Source organism: Mercenaria mercenaria, chromosome 12 (assembly GCF_021730395.1).
Source record: "Mercenaria mercenaria strain notata chromosome 12, MADL_Memer_1, whole genome shotgun sequence".
In the NCBI taxonomy this organism is placed as follows: domain Eukaryota; kingdom Metazoa; phylum Mollusca; class Bivalvia; order Venerida; family Veneridae; genus Mercenaria; species Mercenaria mercenaria.
In genome coordinates this window covers 37,582,132-37,602,253 of record NC_069372.1, presented here as the reverse complement: position 1 = coordinate 37,602,253, position 20,122 = coordinate 37,582,132, and the positions used below count along the sequence as shown (strand labels likewise).

The 20,122-nt window shown below is 34.3% G+C and overlaps 1 protein-coding gene across 1 annotated transcript; it reads right to left on the bottom strand.

The window, feature by feature from the left end:
• Window positions 1–554: 554 nt before the first annotated feature.
• On the bottom strand, window positions 555–16,916 carry LOC123535387 (uncharacterized). The gene is made up of 6 exons (XM_053520517.1): window positions 16,795–16,916; window positions 15,897–15,974; window positions 10,036–10,122; window positions 9,385–9,501; window positions 3,767–4,561; window positions 555–3,498 (listed from the first exon to the last, which is right to left on the bottom strand). Exons 1-6 carry the CDS (start codon window positions 16,807–16,809, stop codon window positions 2,143–2,145), a joined length of 2,448 nt encoding a protein of 815 aa, XP_053376492.1. The 5' UTR covers window positions 16,810–16,916; the 3' UTR covers window positions 555–2,142.
• Window positions 16,917–20,122: the final 3,206 nt, after the last annotated feature.

Below are 20,122 nucleotides of genomic sequence, written 5' to 3'. Positions count from 1 at the left end.
TGAAATATGAGTGCTATTTCTTTTTCTCTCCTTTGTTTTTTTGGTTTAACGTCGAACCGGCACATAGCATAGCCATTATAGGTCATATGGCAACCTTCTAGCTTTGATGGTGGAGGAAGGCCCCAGGTGCCCCTCCCTGCACTATTTCATCACGAGGGGACACCTTGGTAAAACCACCGACCTTCCGTAAACAAGCTGGAAGGCCTCCTCACGTGAAGATTGAGATTCAAATCCGCAAGTGTTTCGAAGTCAGCGACGGAGCACCCCCCCCCCCCCCCCCCCCCCCCCCCCCAAGAGATATGCATGACACAGATACATCAGGACGTACATCAGGACGGACAGACATCAGGACAGACAGACGTAAGGACAAGGGGAAATCTAAGTGTCAACGGTCACAAAAATGAAAAAATAAATTGTTCGTCTGTGTTAAATTCTTTTAATAAACTCCACTATAATTCGAAACAATTTCCAACCATTGCGTCTTTCACATAGAGGAAAAATTTTAAGAAATTAAATTTTTCTACAAAAGTGACACAGAAAATGGTAGTTTATTATCATTTTGTAATATTGTAATGCGAACATTACCTTAATTAAAACTAATATTCAAGTTCACTCCCAAGCCCTTGTATCACTCAGCCAAATGGAAAATATTACGAAAAATGTATGTCCATTTTCTTAGACAATTCATTTTACTTTTTCTATTCGTTATCTTTCTGAGAAAATGACAGAGATGAGTACTTTATTTTGAAATACTAGAGGGGTATATTGAAAAGTTAAAACAGCTGCATATGTAAGATGTGAATATATACAATAACATTTTTGTTCTTTTTATTATAGTAGATGAAAACTGCAGCTACATCTAAGTAACTAAGATTATGTTACCAATAGGGTTTACCTATTTACCCTCAGTTATGTTTAGTCGTTTCCCCTTATAGCCCTAGATTTGCACTTAAAGTTAAATAAATAATCATGCGGGATTTGCATGTTTCTGGCATATTTAAAAAAAAAAAAAAAAAAAAAAAACAGGTTTTTTTCTTGAAATGGTCATTTGAAATAAAAGAAGAACAACACAAAAAAATCTGTATTGAAAAAATAAAATTAACAGACAAGCATTTATATGTTGTTGACTACATTTACAAGTAATTGATTTGGTTCGGGATATTTTTCTATTTTACACATGATCACATTGTTGACAGATAAGGATCTCCAGTAAGTAATATTCAAGATTCACTATATAAAGGAATCGAAATATGTAACCTTAGTACAGTACCAACATTCATGCTTACGAACAACTCTAGTAACATTATCGATTCAAAAGAGCTTTAAAACATACAACACTGGAAGCTTTAAAAGCAAGCTTAACTGTTAATATCTCTTTCATAAGGTACATCTGTTACATTGTAACATATGTTTTACTTTCAAGTAATAAAAAAATCAAATCTTAAACATTTCTAAGTTTATTTTGATCTATGCTCATTTGAAGACATTATCCCAGTTCGATCATGACTGCTGTCTTGTTTTGAATTTATTCAAACCAACACTAAATGATCATTTTATTTACGCTGTTTTAGAGAATGAGCTCGTATAAACATCTTTATGCAGTTCTCAGTTTTTCCCAAATCATCACTTACTGATCAGTTTATCTATAATGATGTTCCAAAGAATGAGCTAGTTTGAACCTCTTAATGTAGTTCATCCACAACTTTTCGCAGTTTCTCCAAATAAACATTTACTGTTCAGATAATCTTTTATGATGTTCAATGGAATGAACTGGTTTGAACATCTTAATGTAGTTCTCACTTTTTCCCAGTTAACACTAAGGAACAGTTTATCTATAATGATGTTCCAATGAATGAGCTCGTTTGAACCTCTTTATGAACGTTTCGCAGTCGGTCCCAATTAACACTAACTAATCAGTTAATCTATAATGATGATCAATGAAATGAGTGGTTTGAACATCTTAATGCAGTTCTTAGTTTGTTCCAATCATCATTAATTGATCAATTAATCTATAATAATGTTCGAATGAATCATCTCCTTTTGACGCTCTAAAGGTTTATGTTTATCAGTTTGTACCATATCAGCACTAACATATTAGTTGATCAATAACGATGTTCCATGGAATGAGCTCGTTTGAACCTCCTAATGTAGTTTATCTAAAACGTTTCTCAGTTTGTCCCAATCAATCTGCACATGTGGACATCGCTGCAGTGTTTCAACTAGTACCGTTAGCACTGCTTTACCTTCATCTTCTTTGCACCAGTTTCGGAGCATGAAATATATCCTCATGACAGCACTATGTGGATGATCTTCAATAATTTGATCTATCTGAACTTGCGTCAGCCCAAGTTCGAGTCCTAGCAACTGCCAGTTTTGTCCAATACACGGCGATAAGCAGCTGAGTAGTTTGTCTGTCAACTGGTAGTCTGGAATGACTGTTATCTTTTTGTTGTCTTGAAACCACTCTTCCTTTGACATTTCTATGTCGATATCATGAGTTTTCAGGTCTGGACATGGAACTACTTTTCCACTCCTCATTTCATCCATAGAAATTAGATTTTCACTTCCATCTGCACCATGACTATCGTGATTGCATCTGAAGAAAATGGTGTATGGTTTGTCGTTGGTCTCTTCTGTACTCCGTAGCTTCTGAAATTCGTGTGCTGTTACAGATTCCAAAAATCGTCGGAAACTGTCAGCTTGTTCACTGTTAACATCTGTTGTATGACACAGATTAACAACTGTCATCTCAATGCTGTCATGTCTAATCTCTATCAATCCAGCGTGGTCCATGTTCAGTCTGACTATACACATATCTTTAAACAATAATGTTTTCTTGCCAGCTTTTGCTATTGGCCACCTTCCTATTGCAGCTGATACTAAGCGATTGTACACTGTAGACACTATTGGCGAGGTACTGAAAACTAACACATAGCGAAGTTTTGTCAGTTTTTTTCCATTGAGAAATTCTGTTTTCTCTGCTCGCGATGAATGGTCACCAAGCAGGCTTGGAACCACAAACCAGCCTAGTCCTGTCGAGTGTTGAGTGTCTTCATCAAAAACCTTAGCTTCTGATATAATGTGATGTTTCACAAGAAATGAAAGAAGAACTTCCTTGTTTTCCTTAAAAATGTCGATTTCGTTTTCAGGTTTTCCCCACTTGCGATTAATCAGCTGTTTCTCAAGTTTTCCCTCTGTCAGTAACAATTTCCAAAGTGGACGGATTTCTGGTTCATTTGTGCAGAATCTTTCGCTTGTGATTATACATTTGAATGCATCTATGAGATATTGAGGATCAAGCACAACATATTCTGATATTGGTTCTTCATCAAAATAAACAAATGTGCCTTTGGCATGATGAAATAGAAGGAATAATTTGACCTGTTCCACATCACCCAGGGGAAACTCATTTTCTGCATCTATCGCCAAGACGAACTCAACTGAAATAAGTTTAAGGTGTTTTTTTTTCAAACAGAGACTTCTCCAATTGAATCCATTTCAGTGGTATTTCAATTGTTTCTGACAGTTCATCTCCAGTCCTAATGATCGTTTCACGCAGAGAATTTAGTGAAGGATCTTTAAAATCAGTATTGTCAACTGCAAAGTCATCAGAATGAATATGGTTAGACAAATCCGTTCCATCAAATATCTGTCTTATGTTTTCAAAGTACGTTTTGATATAACTTTCTTTTTCATGTTTATTACCCCTAAGTTTATCTTTGTGAGTTCCAACAAGAATTACCTTTGGCAAAGACCCATCTGCTTACCCAACAAACGAGTGGATAGAACTCATCCAGAACTGTATGAAGTATTTCATGTTTCTGTTTTCTGACTCATTTGGATATTTCTCATCTAAAATACATTGGTCCAGATCTAAAGTCAAGTCAAACACCAACAGATAAATTGCCCTTCTGCTGTGAAAGATTGTATGAGTTGCATAGAAAATGTACTGCCCGCCAAAATCCCAAATATCAAATTCGGTTTGTCTTTCTTGTTGCGGAGAAGCCTGATTGGTCTTCAGAGCTTCTGCAAACATCCCCTTTTCCTCTGAAGATAAAATAGAAATTTTATTCAATACGTCATCAACTGTTTCGTTTCCGTTTGATGAAACACGTTTTCTTTCTGCATTCAAGTCGCTTTGTAAATCTCTGTCATCTTCATGAACATAAGATTTTAAGATCTTTTGTTTCGTTTCATACAAAACGTTTGATTCTGTCAATGACTGTGTTTCCTGTGCTTTAGATTTATTCTTTTCACTCACAGCGACAGAGACCACTCGTTTGATATATTCTGATTTATCAATGTCGTCAGCTTTGGTATAGCGTAATTTCCCATCTCTGTCTTGTTCACATTTGTAATGTTCTACAACTATTCCATCAGTACTTTGAATCCCTTTGATCTTTTGTCCCAACAACCTTCTCATTAGTGTCGATTTACCTTGTCTAAAGTTTCCAACTACATTAACACGAATTGACTTATCTTTCTCTTTTCCTGCTTGCAAAGCCTTTTCATACAAAAGTAATGCAAATGGATCCTGTACGATTTCTTCAGGAACTGTATCCTAAATAAGAAGTAAAAAATAGATAAAGTGCAAATGCAACGATAATCAATTAATTGCGGAACAACCATAAAATGTTGGAATATTATAATATACAAAGTATCTAAAATCCTTATCTTCCAATCATTAGCTTAAACTGCTATGGAATTGATTGGTAGACAGAAAATGCCATATTTTTAGTGCGGCAGCTGATAATAGGAATGTGACTAAAGAACCATGACCATTACTTTATGTCATTTCGTATAACACTTGTTTGACAAGAGTCTGCCTTGATTTCTCTTTAGATACAGGACGATATTATAAAATTATGCCTTATTCTTGAGAACTACAAGGATGGTAATAGACATTTGCGAATTAAGTCTACGTGGACTGTGAACACCTAAGACGATCAATTTTTCAAGAGGACCGTCTCAACATGATTATTTTAATTTATGTTTCGTAGGAAAATATTCCTATAATGATGGTAAGGTCTGGCGTATTATGTCACAGAACAGGATAAGATTTGGATTTGTCTTTCCGTCCGTCTGTTCACCAGAGAAATGTTTTGTTATACATATCGCAAAAATATTTGATCTAGCGTCATAACACTTTCCTGAAATGTTCTTTAATATTATAAGTTGCGCATCTGCGCCAAAGTTGAAAAGATGAGCTTGTCTGATCGCAATATATCTGTATTCCATTGTCGTCGTCGTCCGACATGAAAAAATCTAAACTGGTTCAGCTCGGATCAAAATGTAGGTCAGTAGGTAAATCATTGCGAAAACTGTAGAAAACGTAATAGCTTGCGTCTCCATTCCTTTGTTGTTATAATACGCCCGGTGGGGACGTCGTTTAGATACAACAGGTGTTCATCTGGCCGTCTGTCTGTCTGTGTGTCCGTCTGTCCGTTAGCAATTTTGTGTCGACTCTGCTCTGTAACTCGTGAACCCCTTAAAGGATTTTAAAGAAACATTGCACAAATGTCCACCACATCAAGACGACGTGCAGAGCGCATGTTTTGGATGGCTAGCTACAAGGTCAATATCACACTTAGGGGTCAAAGGTCATATAACTTTGTTTCGTGTGCGATGTGTAACTCTTGAACTGCTTGAAGGATTTTAAAGAAACTTGGCCCAAATGTTCACCATATTATGACGACATGCAGAGCGCATGGCTCGCTTCAATATTTTTGGCGATATCTGTAGCATAACTTCTATCTGATGGACAGAAACACGGAACAAGAGCTTTCCGTAAGACAGCCAGCTCGACTTTTCTCAGTGCTTGACTCTGAATTATAGTTTTGCCAGTAAAAATATCCAAGTTAATACGGCGGTACATAACTCTGTCAAAATTCCAATCAGGGTAATGGGACATACCGAAGAATATTCCTCCGGCCAATAATCGATAGCGGTCAGATTTTCTATATAGAAATAAGAAGGGCATGTACACATTTCACTTAATAACAAAATTACTAAAAATAAGAAACCTTAGGTGCAAAAATATTACCAAAGTTCAACATTTGATTCATCACACGGTATTTTTTAATTAAATTTTATTTTTATTTTTGATTCGTTCCTGACATGATGTTTAATGCCATCATTTCGTCATTTTTTCCCTTCTATTTTCCATATAAAATGTGTAAAAATCTCATACATGCGTTTCATAAAAGCAATTTTTTGTATAAAACCATTGATATGTAAGCTTAGGTGCAAATGATTTCCTACTCTCAATAAATTTATCTTTTGAATGATATTTATTTCATTTTTGTAAAATAAAAATTTGATTCGTTCTCAGACGGTTAATTTCCACTGATTTTGAAGAATAATTAACTTCAGTGCGAAGTTGTTGTTGTAGCGTCATATGCAGACGACATATCAATGTCGCGTGAACATGCGGTATCGTGATCAAAAGGTTAAAGTAAATGATTTAATCAGTTTAGTTAATTTGTGATTGAATGTTTTATTCGACACAATGAGTGTAAGTTTTAACTCAATTTTATTTCGCAAATAATTCCTTTTCTGTTAATATCACAAATTTTACAACATGAGAAATTCAATTAAATATTGCAGTTAATATCCTAGTTCTAAAAAGAAAGAGATGCGAATTTCTTCTTATGTTGTTTTTCTTACCTTTTTTTAATTTTCATTTAAATATCAGTGTCAGTTATGCCAATTACAATGTATGTCAATTAAATATGAAACGAGAAAGGTTTCTATTGGCCAATTTTTGCAACAATGACGACGGTTTTAATAAAAACTAAAAATATCATGATAACAGATAAACTTTCCATGAATGCAAGATAAATATAAAAATATTTTTAAGTCAGTGCTTTAAACTGCATCAGCAATCCGTATGTTTTCATGATATTAACTAACTTTTTATGAAATTAGAAAAAAATGATCATGATCTTTTTTTTATTGTGTGGAAATATAATTTTACTTTCGTGACAATTTGAACTGGTTTCATTATTTTTTTCAGTTATCATGAAAATCGTCATTATGAAACTTTCATAATTGATTGTACATGTTCAATTTGAAATGATTTTACATGAATGTCATTTCTATACTGTTATGAAAGCTGATAGAAATTGTTGATCCATCACGCGTATATATCCATTTTACTGGCCCCCGATTACCACTAAATAAGGAGCGTTAAAACAACACAGACATATACAACACTGATAAGGCTATAAATGCGTTTTGAATATAATATAATGCCATTTTACTTTTTCGCGTCATGTTTTTTTTTAAATTATTATTTCGCAACAGTTTGGTAAAATCTGTGTAGTTATATTCACATTGAATATGTCAAAATACCTGTACCACGCTGATTGCCAATATTTTTTAAAAGAAAGAGAAAATGATCAATTTAACCAAGGGTGACACAAATCTCCCTTTTATTTATTCTACAAACATACCATAATTTTCGATTCATTTAATTTCTTACTTTCCCGATATATAAAGAATTACTTAATAGATATATGTATGATATTTAACCATTTTAGAGAAGAAAAAAAATCAAATCAAATCTACACATGTTATAGTATAAATTGTAATCAATCATTTTCAAAAAAATACAACTTATATATGTATTTTTGTGACTTAAAAATGGACGTGGTTGTAAAAGTCTAACAAGGTCATTATCAGGATTTTAACCTGGGGTCTGAAACATTTGATAACATATACTACATGTCACACAGAAAAGAAAGAGCAGTATTAACTATTATAACTCGACATGGTTTTTAAAAGGTCAATTCTAAAATTTATTTGTTTTATTTATTGATATTTTGTGACTTGAAAGACAAAAAATACTAAATAACATTTAAGAAACTACATACTAAGTATTGTTATGGTAATGACTTTCTTAATTTCGTACGAAAAGTCCCTTCTTTTACATACTTTGTAATTAAAAGTGCATGTCAGTTATGGAAAACCTCTTGAAATTGAAATAAACATCCAGGTGATAATACCCGGAGGCAATAGATATCGACATCGCAATGCCGGTCACCCGTTACCAATACCATAATTATAACTGTTGTCTCCCTTGATATCGATTTTCTGCCATATCGGTCATGAGGTCAATTCTTCCTCATGATTGTTTCTCCGTGTGTAGACTTTGATAGTATAAAAGTATTTTAAGTTTCAAGTCAAAAGCTTTAATAGTAACAGGGATATTATACTTTAGCAAAAAATTTAACAAAAATAATTAAGTAAAAAGGGGGCATAGTTATGTCAAAATTCAAATCAGAGTAATGAAGATTGTTTTTCCTGGTGTAGACTTTAATAGTAAATAACTATTTAAGTTTTAAGTAAATAGCTTTGATAGTAACAGAGATATTTGACCTTATCAAAAACTTTAACCAGAAATTCTAAGTTGAAAAGGGGCATAATTCTATCAAAATTCAAATCAGAGTTATGGGGATTATTTCTTCTGGTGTAGACTTTGATAGTAAATAACTATTTTAAGTTTCAAGTCAATAGCTTTGATAGTAACAGAGATATTTGACTTTATCTAAAACTTTAACAAACGGCGGCGCCGACGCCGGAGCGAGTGCAATAGCTCTACTTTTTCTTCGAAAAGTCGAGCTAAAAACAGGCACATCCGAATTTATATCACCTACCGCACAGTGATGATATAATAACCCAAACCCTTTTGCCGTTATAAACTCTTTTTCCTACCGCGCATGATATAATCAAATTATGTTGAGACGGTCCCATTGAAAAATCTGTCGTTTTAGGTGTCCACAGTCCACGTAGACTTAATTCGCAAATGTCTAATAGGAACTATTCTACGCCTAACTAGTTCTGTAATTATCATCAAAGAGTATTTTTTCACTGTCAATTTCATCCGTTTTTAAACAAAACTAATTCAAAATTTCAATTTTGGCTATACTTTTTGATCGATTATCACATAAATTTTTAGATATCCAAGTTAGCGTACAGTCAACATTTCTCTGTAAAATTTGCTAAAATAAAACCCATTTTTAAAAGATAAGCATTAAACACAGAGAAAAATACATTTTTGGTTATAAATCTAACAACATTAAAGATATCGTTCAGATTCAAAATGTTCATGCTTTCACTCCTTGAGATCTTTAGAATTAAGAAAAACCTGTTATTTAAAAGGTTTGACATATGGTTAGTCATACTTTCAATCATCAAACGACAGAAGTTTTATTAATGTACAGTACATTGTGTATTACATAAGAACAATACGTGTAAAAACGTTGAATAAGTGAATGATAAAAGCAATCAAAGGGATCAAATGCAAACCCGTTTCGTATTGTATTTGGTCTTCTTTCAGCAATGAACAAGAATGTCAAAATGTTTTATTAAAAGAGTTGTTACCTTCTTTCCATATTTCCTTGCTAATGTAGATCTTAGTAGTTTGTTAAATGTTTCATGGACATTAGCGTTAGTTTTGGCACTTACTTCGAAGTATTTTGCACTATATTCGAAGGCAAGCTAAATCGTGTAAAAAGAAAAAAAAGACAAAAATATTCATTTGCAAAAGTGTTTCAAAGCAGTTACTTTTTACATGTAGCAATATTATTTCTTCAACTTTGATAAATTACAACAAAGAAAAACACTAAAATACGAAACTTATAGCTGAAATAAAAATAACAGGTATTTTATACTAAATCATTTTTATTGTACTTTGCTATTTACAACATTTGTTACAGCTATGTTCAGACTATTGCGGGGATATTTTGTGTCACGGTTGATAAATAAATGGATAATGACTTCTGAAAGGATGATGCTTATTATCTATAGCATCAGAATGAGCACAGTCTTTAAAACCCTCGGGAAGGTTTATTGTAATATGACGAAGTTGTATGAAACAAGTGTCATAATACAGAGAGAAAACGCAAAATAATCTTAGGACAAGTCAATATTTTCCTTGTAGATGACACAAAATCAAATGGAGTTAATAAATTTTGTTTACTCGGTCATATATAATTCTGAAAAGTAATCAAGCTTGCCAGTATAAATAGATACCTCATAACCCTTGAGAGTGCTCACTTCTCTTTTGTGTTCTAAATCACACTTATTCCCAACAACAATCACTTCACAGTCAGTCATTTTCTAAAACAAACTTATACATGTCGGTTACAGGCAAATTAATAGTGTTTTTTCGTTAGACAATTGAATATTTACCAAACACTTTCTACCTTGAATGTCAAATTTAGTTTACTTAATTTTTTAACAGTATCAAGAGAGATTAGTTCCTGCATGGAACAGTCTGACGAATATTTTGCAAAGTAAATCTGTATTGGTCTATCTTTTGTGAGACAGATACATTTTAGACAAATATCGAAAATGTATACACACGAGAAACGTCATTATGGACTAGTTTCAAATGAAAAACATAAAAATTCTTACTTCCGACCATAAATCCAAATGAATAAAGAAATCAAAACACGTCATTTTAAACTGGTACCATAACAAAAACAGATAATACCTGTCCTTATTTATTAACACACATAATGGAAACTAACAGCAATGGAAATGTTAGCAAATATGCCGTATCTAAACTATGGGACATGTCATTTAACTAAACGTCGAATGAAAACCATATGTGACATGTTAGTTTAAACTAAACATCGACGAAAATCACAGGAAACATTACCTTTTTAGATTTTTTAAAAATTATCAAAAGCTCGTAGAACACAAAATGCCACCTTGATGCATTCAGTAATTGCACCAAAAACAGAAATTATTTGGTCACTGTGCATTGGACGTTTGACGTACTGACCTCAAATATAAAATCACGGGTCATTTTCCAGTCATAAGTGATCTCAGTATTTAATTTGATCTTAGATCAAATCATTCTCTAGTTATTTGGTAACAACGAATCTTCTTTTCCGGGTGACCTTGATCTTTGACCTGATGACCTCAAAAACAATGGAGGTCATCTGCTGGTCTTGATCAATCTTTCAATAAAGTTTCGTGATCCTAGGCCCAAGAATTCTCAAGTTATCGTCCAGAAACAGTTAAACTGTTCCGGGTAAGTGTGGGCCTTACCTTTAACCTACTTTACTGGGTCAATGTGACCTTGACCTTTGACATGATGACCTTAAAATTTACCAGCGTCATCTGCTGGTCATAACCAATCGCCCTATTTAGTTTTGTGAAGCATTCTCAAGTTATCGTCCGGAAAAGGTTTAACACTTCCGGGTCACTGTGACCTTGACCTCTAACCTACTGACCTCAAAATCGATAGAAATCATTTGCTGTTCATGATCAACCTTTCTATTAAAGTTCGTGATCCTAGGCCCAAGCGTTCTGGTCATCGTCCAGAAACGGTTTAACTGTTACGAGTCACTGTGACCTTGACCTTTGGCCGACTGACCTCAAAATTAATACAGATTTTTTGCTTCTCATGACCAACTTCTCTATTAGCTTTCATGATCTAAGACCCTTGCGTTCTTGAGTAATCATCCGGAAACCGTTCAACTGTTCTTGGCCAGTGTGACCTTTGCCTTTGACCCATAGTGGCCATTTGCATGTCATTATCAACCATTATCAACCTTCCTCTCAACTTTGATGATTCTAGACCAAAGTGCCCTTTAGATATAATCCGGACCGACCGTCCAACCAACATCTGCAAAATAATGTACTTCTCCTTCTTCGAAGGGGAGCATAAATATATGAGAAGCGTTATATTTAACCTATGCGTAAATTTTCAAAAAGGCGAAAACAATAAGAGCAAAATATAAAACATGATTTTTCAAACTAATGCACTAAGTAAAAATCATACAAGATATCTCAACACCTCTTTACAGATTTAAGATATGTTGATTCGGGCAGGGTTTGAAAATAGCCTTTAAAAATGAGTCAGCAGTTTTTAAAACGGTGTCATATAAACTTAACCAAACTAGCTCATTTACATCTTTCATATGTATTGTTGCGATTTTCTCAACTATAGCCTTATACGCCAGCAATAGTAACATACAAGACAGATAAATATTTTTCTTAAGGTTCATTCTATCGGAAAACGAGTGGGTCAAACTTCTTTAGATTTACGGGTTTGTTACTGAACATAAAAAGTATATACCAATGAATTCATCTTGGTACGAAGTATACGACCAGATAGTCAAACTACGACTACGACTCTTTGTTAAGTCGTACGAAGACGAATATGAGACCCAAATTGGTCATGTTTTTCATGCTACGAAATACATGCGGAGTCCACTTAAAATGAATTGATATACAGACAAAGTATTATCTAGTGCCCGCCACCCTTTAAATAACCCAACTAGGTTTTAAAAGGCTTGCAATTTAGTCTAAAAATGTACTTTAGAATGCTTTAAACGATTGTTTTCGACGTCCTTTGTTAACATGATGGACCTCTTTTTAGTTACTATAAATATGAATATTGTACGGAGGAATCGTTTTCAATTCAGGCCAAATAAAATAACGTATAATTTTCATGTTATTTATCTTGAAGGACAGTTCCTTATCCCGATGATCATTCTCGACAGATGTTATTGTAGATCCAATAGCACTATTCCAATGATACAGTAAAAACGTATTTTAATAATATATTCTACAACCTGAAATGAAATCTAAATTGTGGAGGTCATTGAAATACCTTACATTTCTTCCAACGGTCTTACTAATTTAATAATTTAAAAAGCGTTTTTATTCTCAACTTGGTAACAATTTCTTCCACAAACATTACGTGCTTTGAATAATTTGACTGCCAAACTAGCTATTGTCAACTAGTCTATACGCAGAGGTTATAACTACTGTACAAAGTACGTATCTCAGACATTTACACAAATCAAACGTAATGGAGCTCAAATATTACGTTTATACTGTTGTTATGTTAACATCGAACTTCATTAAAGGGTTTTAGCATTGCTTTTATTAAAGCCTGACAACAAACCAACAGTTGGTAAATTTAACGATTTTCCACGAGTCAGATGGGTAACTTTCTTCAACGGCGTTTCGGAACGTTAAGGTTAGTTGAAGCGAGTCAGAGACTCGACATCCGTAAAGGGCCCCTGAAACATTATAAAGGCAACATAAACATTGAAGCTACGGCTCTAACATATTCATTGCTTTGTGCGAGCTTTTAATGTCTCCGGGCTAACAGAAAAATTTAAAAAACGCATGTCTACGGAACCGATGTCATTATTTGTTTTTGTTGTTTTCTGCATAACTAACGTTTTTAGAGAGTTCTTCTACATAACGTATATTTTCCTCCTGTACTTTTATAAACAAGTACTGTCAAGAAGTCTCGAAATCGCAACATTAATCGTCATTACCGATAACTGACTGTCCAGCTGCGTTCATTTGCTTGTTTTTTGTTGTTGTTTTTTTCAACATTGTGCACTTGCTATACTTAGTTTTCCTGAACAAGTGTTAAAATACAGCATTCAGTTCGTTCAATCATTCTCAGTAAGGGTAAAAGAAAGATAAAGGAACGGCAACATTAAGTAATTTATAATAACCTTTTCACTTTACAGTGTAACAAATTTATGTATGTCTACACAATTAAAAGTACCTATTATCAATACACAAGTATGCATAGAAATTTACAGTGCTACAAAAGGAACTCGAATGATGTCGACATTGTATGGCATACGCCCCTGAAAATACCTTCGATTTAATATTGTTATCAAGTCAAACATGGGCATATCTGAATATAAAACAAAGTCTACTTAATGTTCATGATGCTGAACAAGTTTTTTTTTGAAATGAAGAAAACTGTAGGAAACTACAAAGCAGTAAGAACGGTTGTAATAGTTTAGTCAAATAAGGGCCACAACTCCAGACAAAATAAAGACAATGAAAGTCTGGAAAATATGCGCATGTCCACTTTTTGTTGATGTATACCAAGTTCCATTTCAGTTGGATATGGAAACTGCAGGATGGAGTTCACAATGTGATTACTTTGTGATATTTTGAAATCCAAAAAGGGTAACAACTCCAGGAAAAATAATTGGGCATAAAAGTCCCGATACATTGCTAACGTCCCCTTCATGTTGATGATGTATACTAAGTTTTAAATGAATTTGAAGGAAACGAGTATGGGAAGGCATTGGGGTAATTGAATGTGTCTATTATATATCAACATCATAATAAGTACGCTTTTCATAACGTAGTAAATTTGTTTCGTAAGCCTTGTTTATAATAACAGGAACTTCTATATATGAGCCGTACCATAAGAAAACCAACATAGTGGCTTTGCGACCAGCATGGATCCAGACCAGCCTGCGCTTCCGCGCAGCCTGGTCAGGATCCATGTTGTTCGCTTTCAAAGTCTATTGGAATTAGAGATACTGTTAGCGAACAGCATGGATCTCGACCAGACTGCGCGGATGCGCAGGCTGGTCTGGATCCATGCTGATCGCAAAGCCACTATGTTGGTTTTGTCATGGCACGGCTCATATGACACTTATCTTTTGAGCTTGTTATATCTACCACGTCATTTGAGCTTCAATACATTCATTGAAAGTTACAGACAGGAAAGGAAAATAAATGTTTAGTTTTTGACAACTTATTTGTACATTCTAAATGCAATAGCACATTTACATTGACAACATCATAGAATGTTTCCTATAAAACAAATACGAAAGACTTCTACTTTAGAAACGTAAATATATAACAATTAATACAGATACAGAGTGTTACAAACTGTCCAATATTTGTATTTCTTACTTTAAAACAATGTTTGGTCGGGCACAAAAACAATGCATCTAAATTTTTTGTGTCGTGACAGTGAAACACGCATATATTCTTCACCAAGGAAATACATTTAAAAATGGACATGACTGCGCAGTTCGATCGTTTCAAAATCTTAAAGTATCAACCTTGTTTTGAACACTTTGCAAAAGAATTAATTCATTTATAAACTTGCACTTTCTTTCGTTCTTTTCATAGCAATTCTTATCAGAGCAATGTGATCTGTTAAATAATTATGTCAACACATGTGGGACCTTTTGACAACGCAGTCATGTAAACATCCGATAGAAATAGTCCAAATTTGTTCCACTAAATTATGATCATATGCATAATGTATCGCATGTAAATTTAAGCATAAATTAAACGTTTTAGAACCTAGTCCTTCAACTTTTTTTACGATACGCGCCACAATTACGCACTCCATAAGGCATGTGCTAAAGCCTGATCACATTAATACGCACAACAAAAGAAAATCTGAAAATAAGTGCTGAAATTTACATTTTATTCTGTCAATTACTTAACGACAGCAACCGTTTCTAAAAAAAAATACTGTCACATCGGACTTTTATGTGTATTACCGTTGCAATGTGAAAATGGATTTTTATTGTAAATACAAGTGTAATGTCAAATCAGTAACGAAATAATGATGTTAATATGAAAGAAAAAGAGAAAATATAAATTATATGAACTGATCGGAACAAACAGGCCTTTTAACTACATTTATTTGAAAATTGATTGCTCGCAGGAAGTAGATGCTTTATTTAGGTAAGTTCTGGTCACGATTTAAAACAGAATACTGCTTGCGTGCAGTAGCTGTCGATTTTGGAAAAAAAAACATGACTCCTTAAAAAGATTTTCTGTCCTTCGTCCGGATTTTCAGATAAAAGTTGGCATTTATTTTTCAAAATATATATTTCAAAAGAGAGCCTAATCATTTTCAGTGGGAGTTTCATTCATCAAAAAGTGTTACTCTTCAATAAAATTTCACAAAATGGTTTAAGACAAACACCAAAATGTCAAGATTTGGGCAAGAGAATGAACCTTAAGATATTTTCTGCCGAATAGGGCAAGAAAAAGCACAGTAAAATGTATGTTCAATATGGTATACAAAGGCAGTCAATGTAGAACCATTTCTTGTAAATAGCAATAGTCGAAAATTTTCATACCGTTTTAAGCTTTTCCATCCATTCCTTTGCTTGAATGAAATTACCGTCGTTTGTTATGTCATATACAAACACAATACCCTTAAAAAGAATGTAATTTCTACTTGAAGTAATAATCGACATAATATGTTCAGCTGACAACAGTCCAATTAGTCTATTAATTCGCAATCCATTGTCATTCCTTTTTTTCGTAAGACCAGTCAAGTCAAGTTTCAATAACTGTTCAGTGTTCAGTATGATACAAAGATTCGTAAAACTGCTAAAGTATATTTTTACCTTTTGTAACAATATGATAATCTGCAAAATACATGTGTTTAAACTAAGACAACTAGAGATAAACTAAAAGGCAAAATCCAGCCTAACATGTAGACAGATATGCTAAAATATGCAAGGTTTCCAATGTAGAAAAATATACTTATTCATAACATCTCTAATGCTGGCTTATGGAAGATCTGAGGGTCAGTCTATGTGGTCGCACCGTGTCAGAAATTATGCTCGGAGGTGCATTTGCGGGTTTCAAATGCTGCTGAATGCTGGAAAGTCACCGTCTGGACTAAATGATTTCCCTGTGGCTTGAAACCAAAACAACCAACCAACCATTGTTATTTACAATTGAACCTGACTTAACAGTTACCTGTAGTCACTTGCCTTAAGCAGACCGTCAACTAAAGTCCCAGACTGACATTTTATTTCAACTTGCCTTAAGCAACCAGCTGCCTTTAGCAGACAAATTATGTTTCTCCCTTTGCTCGCTGTTTAATACAGGTTTGACTGTTAACAAGAATCGTAAGTGTTGTACAGTTTGGAAAGTTCATGGAAAGTCATCAGTGAGCTGTTGTTTGTTTCCCCACGCCACTTTTATAGTTTTCTTTTTTTTTAAATGTACTTAAATATTACTTACATGTGCTAGTCTCATAAAAATTTCGTTTAATGAGAAATATGCTTCATGGCCAGCTACGTCCCTGAAAATAATTAACGAAAAGTAAAAAATACGTTTGTGCCTTTTAAGGGTATACTAGACCCAAAATTCATGTTTGAAAATATGAATTATTTCTATATCTATGTTATGTAAACTGAAATGTAACGCGTTTATATGTATTAACAATACTGTGCATAGGTTAAGAATAGTACCAAATTAATACATTAAGTACAGTATACATGTGTACTACCTCTAAAATCTGGATTATCTTTAAAATAGTTGAGACGGGGATAAAATATGCCAATAAAGGAACAGTCAGTGGCAAAAAAATATCACTAGGTAGTTGAATAATGCGCACCAAACCTCAAATTTAACCTCCATCTTGTTCCAAATATACAGAACAGCTTTAAAAAATCGCCGCCAGAGGAATGCCTATTTCACGAAATGGTAACTAAAGGTGCGATATGTACATCACAGACATGTTCGTGTTAATAAAATATATATAAAACATTTATTCTATATATACAGAAATTTGAGTATATATGCAAATATTTAACCAGTACGGACGTGTGGTACGATTCGGTATGTATATACAGCAGCATCGAAACTAACCTTATTAGGTTAGTGGACTTGCTGTGGCATGTGCTTGCTATTGCTCGTTTGTACTGCCGATTGGTCTGGTATATTGTGGTGGTGATTTAGTTCGTATAAATTCACTCTAATATATAAACCTAAATAACAATGCATCCATGTCATCAATGGACTTGCAGAAGGAAGAACAACAGAGATATACCATAAGGACCTGACAATACCTTACAAAAACAGATATCAAAGCAGTCTAGTCCCAGTAGGCTATAAAACTGACTGTCATCGAGTCAGTCACCTATCTTGTCGTACACAATCAAAGAGGAATGCTCAACCTTTCGTGGGAGAAACAAGAAAACATTTTATGTCAACTTCAGTTGAAATTAAGTTAGAACTCTGAGACAGTTCAAGGGTAGCAATATTGACAATGCAGTGCAAAAGATATCCCTGCATAATTTAAACCATGTAAAATAAGGGTCAGTGTCACTTCAAGAGGTAGAGCAAAAAGAGAAATACCTTTAAGGGGCCGGCGAAATAGGACAACATGAAACTGATTTTTCATTGAATTTTGACATACTTCTAAACTTTATTTAGTAAAAATGTGAGGGTCATGCGGTCTGATTTTTCGCTGAACTGATTTTAAAAACATTGGACCCCAGTCATGTTTTTAAAAACTAGTGTATACTAGAAAATCGCATCACTGATGCCATCTATTAAAAGTACAATGCACTATTTACATATACTTTTCACAGCTATAAATTTACTTATTTTCTATTATTATGGTTATATCATGAATAATGACATATCTGCTTATGACTTCTGGCAACTACAAGTTTGGAGTTCTTCTGTCATTTGGCGGTTGTTGAATTATTTCATGTGCACATATTTTTGTTACATTTAAATTATATCTAGAAGGATAGTAATTTTGCTAGTTTTGTCATGCAATTTATTCGTTGTACATGTATGTTTTACGTTTCTGCATGGCGAATCAAAGTATTTTTCCAGGTTTTCAGGATAAATGATGTAAGGCAGTGACTCCAGCGAGGAAAACGTAAAAAACTACGTGTTAAGATGCATTTAATTATTAACAAGAAGGCCATGATGACCCTATATCGCTCATATGAGTTTAGTTGTTTGCTTAAACAATGTGCCCCCTCCCCATAGGCGGGGCAAGGTTTGACCCCAGGGGGTAATTTGAACAATCTTGGTAAAGGACTGCGACACGATGCTACATATCAACTATGTCTCCCCTATGCATAGTAGTTCTAGGCAAGAAGTCAGTAGGGGACAGGAGCAAAAGTCAAAGAGACATTGATTTCAGGCTGCAATAGGGATCATCTACTCGGCATGTCCAATCATCCAATGAGGTTTCAACCGTCTGACCCTATTTGTTTCTCAGGTAATGGATTGGAAACGGTTTTCCATGTTCTGGACCCTGTGATCTTGACCTTTGATCAAGTGACACAAAAATAATTGGGGTTAACTGCTCTGTATCTCAAATCATCCTATGAAGTTTCAACATGTTGAGTTTTCCAGTTATTGACGGGAAAGAATTTTCCATGTTCAGGCCTCTGTGACCTTGTCCTTTGCCCAAGTGACCCAATAATGATAAGGGTCATCTATTCTGTAAGTCCTATCATCTTATTAAGTTTGAAAGTTCTGGGTCAAATGGTTCACAAGTTAATGATCAGATCCCATTTTCTATGTTCTGGTCCATGTGACTTTGACCATTGATTAAGTGACCCAAAAGTCAATAGGGGTCATTTACTCTACATATCTAATCACCCTAAGAAGTTTGAACATTTTGGATCAAATGGTTCTCAAGTCATTGATCAGAAACGGTTTTCCATTTTTAGGCCATGTGACCTTGACCTTGATATAGTAACCATAAAAATAATTGGAGTCATCAACTTTGTAAGCCCTATCACCTTATGAAGTTTGAAGTTTCTAGGTCAAACGGTTCTCCAGTTATTGAACGAAAATGAAGTGTGACGAACAGATAGCCATGTGACCTTTACCTTTGAACGGGCTATTCCAAAACCAATAGGTTCATATACTCTGTAATTCCTATCACTCTCTGCAGTTTGCAGGTTCTAGGTCAAATGGTTCTCAAGTTACCGATTTGAAATGGATTTACATGTTCTGGTCCCTGTGACCTTGACCTGTGATGGAGTGACCCCAAAGTCGATACCGGTCAACTTCTCACCATCCTTTGAAGTTTAAACATTCTGGGTCAAGTGGTTCTCAAGTTACTAATATGCAATGATTTTTTTTTCCATATATGTCTATATAAAATATGTGACCTCTAGGGCGGGGCCATATTTCACATTGAGGGGTAATTTGAACAATCTTGGTAGAAGACCTCTAGATGATGCTACATAGTGACAAATACCAAAGCCCTAGGCCATATGCTTTTAAACACGAAGATTTTCAATTTTTCTCCCAGTATTCGTCTGTATGAACCGTGTGACCCCGGAGCGGGGCCACATTTAACCCTAGGGGGATAATTTGAAAAATCTTGGTAGAATTCTACTAGATGCTGCTACCTATAAAATATCAAAGCCCTAGGGCATGTGGTTTCCCTGTATAAAGCTATATAAATCATGTGACCCCAAGGGTGTGGCCATATTTAACCGTAATGGGGATAATTTGAACAATCTTGATAGAGGACTACCAGAGGATGCTTCAAACCAAATATCAAAGGCCTTACACCTTTGCTTTTGGA

Excerpts from the sequence above, each read along its gene's own strand:
- LOC123535387 (XM_053520517.1), bottom strand. Across the intron at positions 10,123-15,896 it reads GGATGGAAAAGCTTAAAACG|AAAATGACTGACTGTGAAGT; the intron begins GTATGAAAATTT and ends AGTTTGTTTTAG. Across the intron at positions 3,499-3,766 it reads CTATCCACTCGTTTGTTGGG|AATGGATTCAATTGGAGAAG; the intron begins TAAGCAGATGGG and ends AAATACCACTGA.